General features: G+C 35.2%; 4 protein-coding genes across 4 annotated transcripts; 2 read left to right on the top strand and 2 right to left on the bottom strand.

Annotated features, from left to right (window-relative positions):
- On the top strand, window positions 84-1160 carry LOC104712394 (probable glucan endo-1,3-beta-glucosidase BG3; the record flags this gene model as incomplete). The annotated part of the gene is given in 1 exon segment (XM_010429292.1): window positions 84-1160. A coding segment is annotated over 1 exon segment (935 nt), but the record flags the coding sequence as incomplete, so codon positions are not given.
- LOC104715743 (tRNA-dihydrouridine(16/17) synthase [NAD(P)(+)]-like) lies at window positions 1385-2287 on the bottom strand. Its single transcript, XM_010433122.1, has 4 exons — window positions 2245-2287; window positions 1728-2101; window positions 1545-1586; window positions 1385-1453 (listed from the first exon to the last, which is right to left on the bottom strand). Exons 1-4 carry the CDS (start codon window positions 2285-2287, stop codon window positions 1385-1387), a joined length of 528 nt encoding a protein of 175 aa, XP_010431424.1.
- Window positions 4545-5894, top strand: LOC104712392 (probable glucan endo-1,3-beta-glucosidase BG3). The gene is made up of 2 exons (XM_010429290.1): window positions 4545-4682; window positions 4831-5894. The coding sequence occupies exons 1-2, from the start codon at window positions 4589-4591 to the stop codon at window positions 5769-5771; spliced, it is 1035 nt and encodes a 344-aa protein (XP_010427592.1). The 5' UTR covers window positions 4545-4588; the 3' UTR covers window positions 5772-5894.
- On the bottom strand, window positions 7736-11087 carry LOC104712391 (agamous-like MADS-box protein AGL16). The gene is made up of 6 exons (XM_019229785.1): window positions 9602-11087; window positions 9130-9191; window positions 8586-8685; window positions 8450-8491; window positions 8271-8354; window positions 7736-8188 (listed from the first exon to the last, which is right to left on the bottom strand). The coding sequence occupies exons 1-6, from the start codon at window positions 9758-9760 to the stop codon at window positions 8018-8020; spliced, it is 618 nt and encodes a 205-aa protein (XP_019085330.1). The 5' UTR covers window positions 9761-11087; the 3' UTR covers window positions 7736-8017.

Below are 11095 nucleotides of genomic sequence, written 5' to 3'. Positions count from 1 at the left end.
AATTCGTTTTTTTTTTCTTTTCAGAATTTGATTTAGATTTTTTTAAATTCTTTTCACTAATGAATCGTAATTCGCAAATGAAGTTGGGCAAATCGGAGTGTGCTACGGGAGAAATGGAAACAACTTGAGACCTGCGTCAGAAGTCGTGGCACTTTACCAACGACGGAACATTCGGCGGATGCGGCTGTACGAACCCAACACGGAGGCTCTCAATGCTCTCCGCGGCTCCAACATCGACCTCTTGCTAGGTGTTCCAAACCGTGATCTCGGATATGTTGCTTCCAGCCAAGCTGCAGCCGACACCTGGGTCCGCAACAACGTCCGCAACTATAACGGTGTCAGATTCCGCTACATCTCGGTCGGGAACGAGGTGCATCCCTCGGACCCAAATGCGAGGTTTGTCCTACCCGCGATGCAGAACATCGAGAGAGCGGTTTCAGGCCTCGGGATCAAGGTCTCGACAGCTATAGACACCATAGGCACTTCCGGGTTTCCTCCGTCAAGTGGGACCTTCACGCCAGAATTTAGGAACTTTATCGCACCGGTGATAAGTTTCTTGGCAAGCAAGCAATCTCCTCTGCTCGTGAATCTCTACCCTTACTTCAGCTACACAGGAAACACGAGAGACATCCGTTTAGACTACACTCTGTTCACCGCACCTTCCACTGTAGTCACTGACGGACAAAACCAATACCGAAACCTCTTCCACGCAATGTTAGACACTGTTTACGCATCATTAGAGAAAGCTGGAGGCGGATCGGTGGAGATCGTGGTGTCCGAGAGCGGTTGGCCGACCGCGGGAGGAGGAGCCGCCACGAGTGTCGAAAATGCAAGGACTTATGTGAACAATTTGATTCAAACTGTGAAGAGTGGATCTCCGAGGAGGCCAGGGAAAGCAATAGAGACTTACATATTTGCTTTGTACGATGAGAATTTGAAGCAGGGTCCCGAGATTGAGAAGTTTTGGGGACTGTTTCTTCCGAACCTACAGTCTAAGTATGATGTCAATTTCAACTAATATCCTTGAACACTTAAAAAATGAAGTGGTATGAGATAAATACTTTGTATTGTAAAGGTTTCCAAAGAGTGGGAACTTGTTGTTGTTGTTGTAATATTAAGGAATAATGAGACTAGAAAAATAATAAAATGAACATTGAACATTTCTAATTCGCTTAAGACTTAAAAGTAAACACAATCATAGCATCTCACCAGTAAGAAAGACAAAAGTTCAGATTCTGGCAGTGGAAAGAACAGGTCACAATTCACAAACAAGTATATTTATCAACTCGAAAAAGTACACAAAATTACACAAGGAATCCAACACACCAGTCATCAAAAGAGATAAGACGCCCGTTCTTCGTTATCTAATCTATGTGATCTCTCTTCAGTATGAAGGACTAGCAGATGGTTTCAATTTCTTTGGACATATGAATAGAAACACAACATGCAAGCACTGCAATGTAAAAGACATAAACACACGGTTACATGAATCCACTAAGTATCATCAGAGTCGTCTGTTGAAGATCACAAAAAGGATATCTTACCTGACGACAACAAAAAAGTCCAGACAGAATCAGCTTCTGAGTCTGCATAGTATACAAAATTAAGCATTTCAAGTCAAGCAAGTAAAAATAAACAATTAGCGTTAAGACCGCCGGGTTTTAGCTATTCATTGACGAAACCCTCTTTTTCATTATCCGCTGCCCATTCAGCTATTCTAAACCCACATCAAAGACCGCCGGGTTTTCAAGAAGCGTCTCAGCGGAAAGAACACCTTCAACACCCGTCTCTTCAATGCAGTTATCAACATCTTCGATACATCTTACATTCCCATTCGCTAGAACAGGGATCCTCAAAGCGTCTTTCACTTCCTTTGATGGCTTCTCATCCCTTGTTCGGCCGTGAACAGCTAGCAGCGAGCAACCAGCATCTTCTAGCATCTTGGCGTATATCTTGAAGGTTTGGGAAATCCGGATCTTACAGGAGACAGGAACATTAAGATTCTGAGCTAACTTTTCAACAGGTGATTTCACCAAAGGAAGATTATCTATCAAGAATGCACCATAATTTCCTCGCCTCGCTATACGTTGAGGACATGCACCTGTAACCAATATTAATTCCCCAAAACATTCTTACTCACTATCCAAAGTACTATGTGTCAGTGTGCTCTTTCGAACCCAAACCACTCAATGCAAACTAAAATCTACAATGGATATTAGCCCATGATTCTAAATTTCTAATTACTGAAGCTCATTGAACCCTCACGTTCCAAGAAAGTTGGAACCATTGAATCCTCTATCTCCGTAGCCCCAATATCAGATACCCAAATCTCAAATAATTAATGAATACTATGACTTATTTTAGTGTCGACCTAGTTAGGCCTATTGAAAGCTACGTGTATGGAAAACTGAAACCTCACATTCATAGAACTTCTTCAAAAGCCAAAGTAGATAACTAGATATACAGTAAAAATATGAAATTCAGAAACATTATCCTACTATATTAATTGATAAGTACAAATATGAAACTAACCTTAAAATGTGTAAAAAATTACATTCAATTGCCATTAGACTAAATTAAATAAGCTTAATTAACTAATTTAAATAAATATAATTAAATAAAAAATAAAAAATACTCACATATCAAATATTAAAAAATCTAAAAATATATTTTCTCTCTCTAATAAATTATGGACGAAATTACTAATTTTTTTAAATATATAAACCAATCAGAATTTTAAAAACTAAGATTTTATATCCAAGTATACAATACAATTATTTTTAATAACTTAATTCGAAGATTTTGTTAAGATTTCAAATTATGATTCTCCTATCATCTTTATTTTATTTTATTTACACATTGTTTAGAACTTTCATATAATACTTATAATTAATAAAATGCATATTTTTCTGCATATGTTGTGATTTGAATTTTTTTTAAACGAAGATATATTACTCAATGTATGAAAATGTGTGTTTTAATTTCCACATTGGCGGGTTGGTAAAACTAAATTTATATAGATGATAAATTAATAATTTTTATTTACTCACAATTATAATATTAAAATTTCTATTTTCTATTTCACAAAATATGATGCAAATACAACAAATAAACAATATAAAACTGTAATAATACGTCAAAAATAAAATACTATAATATTCTAAAATAATTAGTATTCAAATAGACTAATAGATCTACATAACAATTAAAAATAAATATTATCTCAAACAAAATAATTAAAAAAAACAATAATTTTTATTATTATATTATAATTTTTTAAAAAATTTTGACCCGTGATTTAAGCACGGGATATATCATAGTAAATTAATTATTTTTGGTGGTCCCAAGACCAACCTAAAAAAAAAAATCGATAAGATAATATGATAATATTTTTTTGAAATCTCAATGTAAAATATGATCTCAATAATATCATAAATTAATAATCATGTAAATATATATATATATATATATATATATATATATATGCTGATATAATAATGTATGGTTCTTCTAAAGCTCATTTCTATAAAACAATTATTACATTATATTTTGTGTTTTCAAACTATAATGACATAAAATACTCTATGACATGACATGTCATAAAAATAGCTAAAAAATTTAAAAACTTTTAATTTTTAGATATGCATTATTTACATTTTGATAGTTTGATGGACTATTAAAACTCGACAATTGATATTATTATTGATAAATTTAACTTTATATATGTCATGTGTATACATGAATTTATCTAGAGTATTTATAATTTATTGTCAATAATGTAATCTAAATATTATAAATTCAATTTCAAAACCATAAATATACAACATTCAAAAGTCTAATCTTATTTTTGCTAAATTTGTCTCAATTCATAATTTTGAAAAATTTAAACAATCAAAATATATTTATAAATTCATTAATAATTATTAATATACACTATAAAATAATAATTATTATTAATATCACGATAAATTAATAAAATGTCATGGCCAAAATATTATTAATTTATAGAGGTTTTACTGTATTTTAGAAAGATACTTTATTTGTCTTTAATAGATTGATGTTTTGCCTTATCACACATATTAAGAAAAATTTTAATTTTTATTTATAAATGAACTTATAATTATTTTTTGGTAGATAGATAAAATATAAACCATTAGATAAATGACACGTGTAAAAAAGCATAAAGTAGAAAAATGATTTTAGTTTTTTAATCTACAAAATTAATCTTTTAGGAACACAAATAAATCCTAAAACATCAATTTATTAGGAACAGAGGGAGTATTTATGAACTGTGGTTTATTTAATTAATAACAATCCAAAACTAGTGAATAGTGATGACTTTAATTTGTTACATTTCATTGACATGAATAACATTCCAAAACGAGTGAATAGTGATGACTTGAATTTGTTACATTTCTTTTTTTTATTTTTTGTTAAAGAATTTGTTACATTTCATTGACTTGAATCCCTCCATTCCCTCTATAAATTGGGTGCAAAATGCTATACGAATTTTATATACACATAAAGTTTGCAACAAGCATAACAATAATCATTCTCTCGTAACATCATCTTTATAAATTCTTATTTCATGAAGATGTGTAATGGATCTAGTTTCTTGGCCACAAGACCACTGTTGCTGCTTCTTCTGAGCTTCATAATGGCTTCCTTCTTCGACACCGCAGGTTCAACATAATTTTCTTTTTAATTGTTTGATTATTTATCACACTAGTCACTACTCTCTTTAATAAGATTTTCTTCTCAGAATTTGATCAGTATAATATTAAAATGATTTATTGTTTTTCACTAATGATTCTTAATTTGCAAATGAAGTTGGTCAAATCGGAGTGAGCTACGGGAGAAATGGAAACAACTTGCGACCTGCGTCACAAGTCGTGGCGCTTTACCAACAACGGAACATCAGGCGGATGCGGCTGTACGACCCCAACCAGGAGGCTCTCAAGGCTCTCAACGCTCTCCGCGGCTCCCGCATCGACCTCCTGCTAGGTGTTCCAAACCCTGATCTCCAACTTGTTGCCTCCAGCCAAGCTGCAGCTGACACGTGGGTTCGCAAAAACGTCCGCAACTATAACAATGTCAGATTCCGCTACATCTCGGTCGGGAACGAGGTGCAACCCTCGGACCCAGCTGCGAGGTTTCTCCTCCCCGCCATGCAGAACATCGATAGAGCGGTTTCAGGCCTCGGGATCAAGGTCTCGACTTCTGTAGACACCAGAGGCATTTCCGGGTTTCCTCCGTCAAGTGGAACCTTCACGCCAGAATTTAGGAACTTTATCGCGCCGGTGATAAGTTTCTTGGCAAGCAAGAAATCTCCTCTGCTCGTGAATATCCACCCTTACATCAGCTACAAGAACAACATGAAAGACATTCGGTTGGACTACGCTCTGTTCAGCGCACCGTCCCCTATAGTCATTGACGGACATAACCAATACCGAAACCTCTTCCACGCAATCCTAGACACTGTCTACGCATCATTGGAGAAAGCTGGAGGCGGATCGGTGGAGATCGTGGTGTCCGAGACCGGTTGGCCTACCGCGGGAGGACCCGCCACAAGTGTGGCCAATGCGAAGACTTATGTGAACAATTTGATTAAAACTGTGAAGAGTGGATCTCCGAGGAGGCCAGGGAAAGCTATAGAGACTTACATATTTGCTTTGTACGATGAGAATTTGAAGCAGGGTCCCGAGATTGAGAAGCATTGGGGACTGTTTCTTCCGAACCTACAGCCTAAGTATGGTGTCAATTTCAACTAATAATCCTGAACACATTACGATGAAGTGGTGTGAGATAAATGGTTTGTATTGTAAAGGTTTCCAAAAAGTGGGAACTTGTTGTAATATCAAGGAATAATGAGACAAGAAAAATAATAATATCAAGTAACAATGGCTTAAGACTTGCAGAGTAAACAATCTTACCATGTTATGACACTGGAAAGAACAGGTCACAAACAAGGTACAAGTATAGTTCTCATCAACTCGTAGAAGTAAAAAAAAAAAATGAGTTACATGAAGGACCACATATGAATAGAAACACAACATGCAAGCACTGCAATGTAAAAGACATAAACACACGGTTACATGAATCCACTAAATATCATCAGAGTCTGTTGAAAGATCACAAAAATGATTTCTTACCTGACGACAACGAAAAAACCCGGACAGAATCAGCTTCTGAGTCTGCATAGTACAAAATTAAGCATTTCAAGTCAAGCAAGTAAAAATAAACAATCAGCATGATCACAAAGATGATAAATACCACAGCTTAAGCTGTGAAATTCTTCCAGAAGACGATGCTGAAAGTTACTGTAATTTCAGGGTTTAATGAGAATTTTAAGCACAGAAGCTTTCATAGATAACAAAAACATTTTAACAGACATTCATGTGCACATAATGATCTAGGTTCAGAGATGGCCACTTCTTAACATTACACCGTATATACTTGTATGGATTTTCATATATCCACTTATCAAGTGTATGATACCAGTAATATCTTGATGAAATAAAAAGAAGTGATTACAAGAAAAAGAAAAAAAATCCTGCAGACAATAAACTATAATATTACCTGCTTGTCCCTGTCGCTAAATCTTTAAGCTCAATGTACTAAGAACTAGAAGGCCACTACCATAGAGAGAGAGGACACCGGTACTGAAGCTCTCCACTCATAACGAGACGACCTGAGAAAAAGTGCAATTGATATGAAGAAGAATTAACACCAATGAGTTACCCTGACAATAGATACTCTCATAATGAAATTAAGTCTGTGAGTCACAAAGTAGTACCATGTATAAGGAAATGCCAAAACAGAAGTCGTGGATCTTTGCTGCATGTTCCAGTTCCTCTACTGGCTCTGTGATAATCACTTTATTGGAAGCGGTCTCATCCATTAGTGGTGTCGATGTTTTCTCAAAAAAAGGTTTTGAAACCACAGCTCAGCTGTATAGCTTAGAGAAGCAAGTGTTTTCATAGCTGTTCCAATCAGCGCTTCTCGTTCACTACAAAAAACTGCAACATGCTAAAGCGTATTTAGACACTAGTGACACTATAAGTCCCAGAGAATCTAAAAGAGAGCTCTCAACAGAGGATTCAAAGCACACACAGATACAAGCAGAGAACATTTTACAGCCAACACTCTTAATTATATTGTGTTACACAAAGGTGAAATCATACATCATTCCCTACCAGTTCAGACAGAGAAGAGCGAAGCAATTTCAAGTCCAAATTTCTAGTAGTAAGGCTTAAATAATCAAAACCAAGGTCATAACTCAGCCATCGTCGAGATCTGAGACTGATCAAATTGAACTGAAAAGTCAAAGGGAATGGAGCGTAGAGATAGAGAGAGTGGTTTGGATTTTTTTTTTTTCCTCTTGCTGAGAAGAAGACGATGCTCATCGGACAATCCTGACCGTCTGTTCGTTGGATTTTGAAGTTGCCAAGACTTGCAACTGAGAATCTTAATTAGAAATAGTAAACCTCAGCTGTATAGCTTAGATGATTTGCTGATAGAATATATATTGCCATGTTCATTACTAATGTTAAAATTGAGTATATCGTTCAAAAAAAAAAAAAAAAAAAAGAAGTATACTTGAAAAATAATATAAGCGCCTGGCTATAATGTTGTGTAGCTCTTCATTGTTTAGGAATGAACATGGCAATATATATTCATACTGCCAAAATGCTAACTAACTCACATTTTACAAATTGATTTGGATGGGAAGCTAGAATGCAACGTAAGTGTACAACTTTATGTGAAAAAACAACACTCATTTCCTTTGATCACCCAAAAATATGCTTAAGCGCCAAACCAAGGCTTTGCAGGGAGAAACAAGTTTTTTAAAAAAGTTACAAAGCTGGTGTTTGCTTAATAGAAATTGGATTGCAAACTGATCATGTTTATGTATCTTTGCTTATGCAGTGACAAGCTGCTACAGTTAACTGAGATATGATTCCGACGAGGTCATCAACATAAGTGTGTGCGTATGTACACACGCACACCACAAATATTATGCAATGAAGGAAAAGTAGTTGAGTTGGATAGCTTTTGCATGCGTCTCATCATGCTGCGGTTGGCTGAGCTGAAGATGGACATGTTCGCTTGAGTTATCTCTCATGTCTAGACCATTTGTGAGAAGAGAATTTTTGTTTGTGATTTTCACACCCTCAACCTCTGAAACCTGGAATAAGCACACACATATTATCCTCAGATACGAGAAAAAATGTTCTATCATGTGACTCCTAGATGCTTCCCAAAGGTACCTTTTCATGCAATTCCATATTCTGTTGGTGCATTAGGTTTACTTTCTTGTGAAGGTCTAAATTCTCTTGGTGCACGAGATTCCCCTGCAACCGAAAAAGATAAAGATTAGCATTGTGCTTGCTATAACATTCTGGAAAATGTCTAGAATCTATAAATTACGGTAACTATAGAGTCCCACCTCTCGGTTGAGTTCTTGTATTTCTTGGATTAACATTTGATCCTGCAAAAGGCAAGAAAAGAGTAGATAGAGTACAGCTATTACTTCTTCTTAAATGGTTCCAAAAATTGACATCATATCGTCACAGCATCAAAACCTTTTTCATTCGAACGCCACGAAGGCTCAGTTCAAGCTGATTTTCCAAATTCTGTAAATCGTCTACACTTAGTCCAGAGAGTTCTTGCCCCATCATTTGCCTGTCAAGTACAAGCTCTTCTGAATATACATACTTTCCAGAGTTACTACTACTATATACATTTCCTAAATTCACCAAAAACAAAACAAACAAATGGGGAGTGTGAAAGTTTCTGGTTATGTCCTTCTTATGGATGGTTTAGATGTATGGAGGTATATAACTCTGCACGCGGTAGAGATACAGTGGTGATTTTGGGGAAAACATCCACATCCAGCATCCTGGTATAAGCTTAAGACGTTGAAATACATTTTTAATCCATTTGGCTTTTTATTCTTGCATTCCTAATTTCCTATGCAAATGGTAGGATACTTTTGGGTTCTAAAAACCCTAGCCTTGGAGTTGGAATATATATATGTTATCATTTTGCATGTTAGTACATCATTCCCTGTTCTAGTTGATACTCCTATCGAGAGTGTTTGACAGACTCAGAGGATGCAAAACATACCGGTGGTTTTCTTGCAAGTTATGTAGCTGTCGCTTTAGAATCGCAGCCTCCTTTTGCCAGAACTAGAATATAATAGAAATGATTTTTCAGGTTATTGAAACTGAGAAAACAAGTATTATGTAAAAGGATTAATATGTTATCTAGTCTAGAACGGATTCTTGAATAAAAAAATGCAACATTATGTATGTAATCTGATGGTCAGGTGGCATGTATTGTGTTTTATAGCAAACTCTAATTCAGCATATGGTGCGTGGTATATATGGTCTGCAAGTCTGATATGAAGAGGAATTAAAATGTTGAGATATGCTAATGAATTTGTAATAGGCTAACATCAGTAAAAGCACCAATAACAATTTCTCTGTTTTAGTATGTTACTAAGTTTGGTATATTCGTTACTCAATTACAGAATTAGGTCCTTGAATTACTCGTTGGGATCCACAGAGGGAGGAGCAACAAAAAAAAGAGTGAGTACCTGAATTTCTGAAGCGGGGTCATTTTCTGAACTGGTTTCCCCTTTGGCATCGGTGTATCTCTCTATGACCGACTTCATGCTGCCAAATAAAAAGGTAGTTGCATAGTTGAAGAGTGTGGTTTTGTAGGTAAGGTAACCAAGCAACATCCACTGCAACATCTCTCCTTACAACTTTCAGTGTCAAAGTTTTTTACTTAAAAACAGATTTTAGTCTACCCTAAACCATCTTTGCCTACATGGAATGAAGATTCTCTGTATTTCAAATACAGATTCGCTAACATGATGTATGAAGCTTCAGCAGAGAATGTGGCCAAGTCTAATCACAGAAGCAGGGTATAGATAGTGAGACATAAATATGAAGGACCATTTTAGACCATTGCTCTTATATTGTTCTTATCTAAGGCATTAGGCAACCATTACATTTATTTCTGACGACCTTTCTAGTTAATATTTTGTTCGTTTCTACTGTAACACTTCTGATGGAAGTTACAAATTCATTTTCGTTTTCTGTTTGTGATATCTTTATATTGAAGAGAAAAAAAAAAAGAAAAAAAAAAAGGACAGAACCCAGTTCTAACAACAGAGAACTGAAAAAAATGAACAAAAAAAACAGAGAATAACAAAAACAAAGATAGAAGCATTCTCCCTCTGAAACAGATCTAAGAGCAAAGATTATATTCAACCTTTTCTAAAATAGGAAAATCAGAAGGGATTGATGATATAATGTTTTTTTTTAATAACAATAGGCAAAAATGTATCCAAAAAGAAAGACTATAGTCCTACATATCATTAAACAAATGAGCAAGTGGAATAAATTTAAAAGCAAAACTTGATTATGGATGACAACGAAATCAGAAATGATTCCCCCCATCCCACTTGTGTATATTAATAAGGTAAGATAATGCTGCAGCTCATTTTAGGTACATCAAACCCACCAACTAGTTGCCAATAAAGAAAAAGGAAGAGTGGAAAAGGAGACGATTCTTTCCCAAAAAAAAACCCTCTCTAACCAAACCAACAAGACAAATACTAAAAAAAGTGGTTTATGAGCGACAGAGAGAGAGAGAGAGAGAGTTAAGAGTTTCTTCAACCACAAACCACTTTCCTTTTCTCTCCCCCCCACACCCCTACCTTTCCTCTTCTGAAAAAGTGTCTACCAAAATTAGTATGTTTCGAGAAACACCTCACAATCTAAAGCTCCCCTCATCTCAAACAAACATAGAAACATACATACAAAACAAAACAAAACAAGAAAACACAACAACACACATTCTCATGTTCCCTTAATTACAAAGCCCTTTAATCTATGAATCTCTCAATTAAACCGTAAGTTATACTTGGAATTTTCAGCCAATTCAATTGATCTACTACAATTCAATTTCCCTAAACCAATTGGAAATTTGCAGATAAACAATTACTCCCTCTGTATCAGAATACTTGATGTTCTAGAATTTTTTCTTGTATCACAAAGGATGATTTTCTGTATATTTTTAT

The sequence above is a fragment of the Camelina sativa genome, chromosome 9, assembly GCF_000633955.1.
Source record: "Camelina sativa cultivar DH55 chromosome 9, Cs, whole genome shotgun sequence".
NCBI classification, from domain to species: domain Eukaryota; kingdom Viridiplantae; phylum Streptophyta; class Magnoliopsida; order Brassicales; family Brassicaceae; genus Camelina; species Camelina sativa.
The sequence above is the reverse complement of the archived record's forward strand: the minus strand, read 5'-3'. Positions and strand labels throughout refer to the sequence as shown.

Bases quoted from the DNA above. Each gene is read 5' to 3' on its own strand.
- LOC104712392 (XM_010429290.1), top strand. From the start codon at position 4,589: ATGAAGATGTGTAATGGATCTAGTTTCTTGGCCACAAGACCACTGTTG. The intron at 4,683-4,830 runs GTTCAACATAAT...TTGCAAATGAAG, and splicing joins TTCCTTCTTCGACACCGCAG to TTGGTCAAATCGGAGTGAGC.
- LOC104712391 (XM_019229785.1), bottom strand. From the start codon at position 9,760: ATGTTGCAGTGGATGTTGCTTGGTTACCTTACCTACAAAACCACACTC. The intron at 9,192-9,601 runs GTACTCACTCTT...ATTATATTCTAG, and splicing joins ACCCCGCTTCAGAAATTCAG to TTCTGGCAAAAGGAGGCTGC. The intron at 8,189-8,270 runs GTACCTTTGGGA...TGCTTATTCCAG, and splicing joins ATATGGAATTGCATGAAAAG to GTTTCAGAGGTTGAGGGTGT.
- LOC104715743 (XM_010433122.1), bottom strand. From the start codon at position 2,287: ATGGTTCCAACTTTCTTGGAACGTGAGGGTTCAATGAGCTTCA. The intron at 2,102-2,244 runs GTAATTAGAAAT...TATTGGTTACAG, and splicing joins TGAGGGTTCAATGAGCTTCA to GTGCATGTCCTCAACGTATA. The intron at 1,454-1,544 runs GTAAGATATCCT...TTTACATTGCAG, and splicing joins GACTTTTTTGTTGTCGTCAG to TGCTTGCATGTTGTGTTTCT.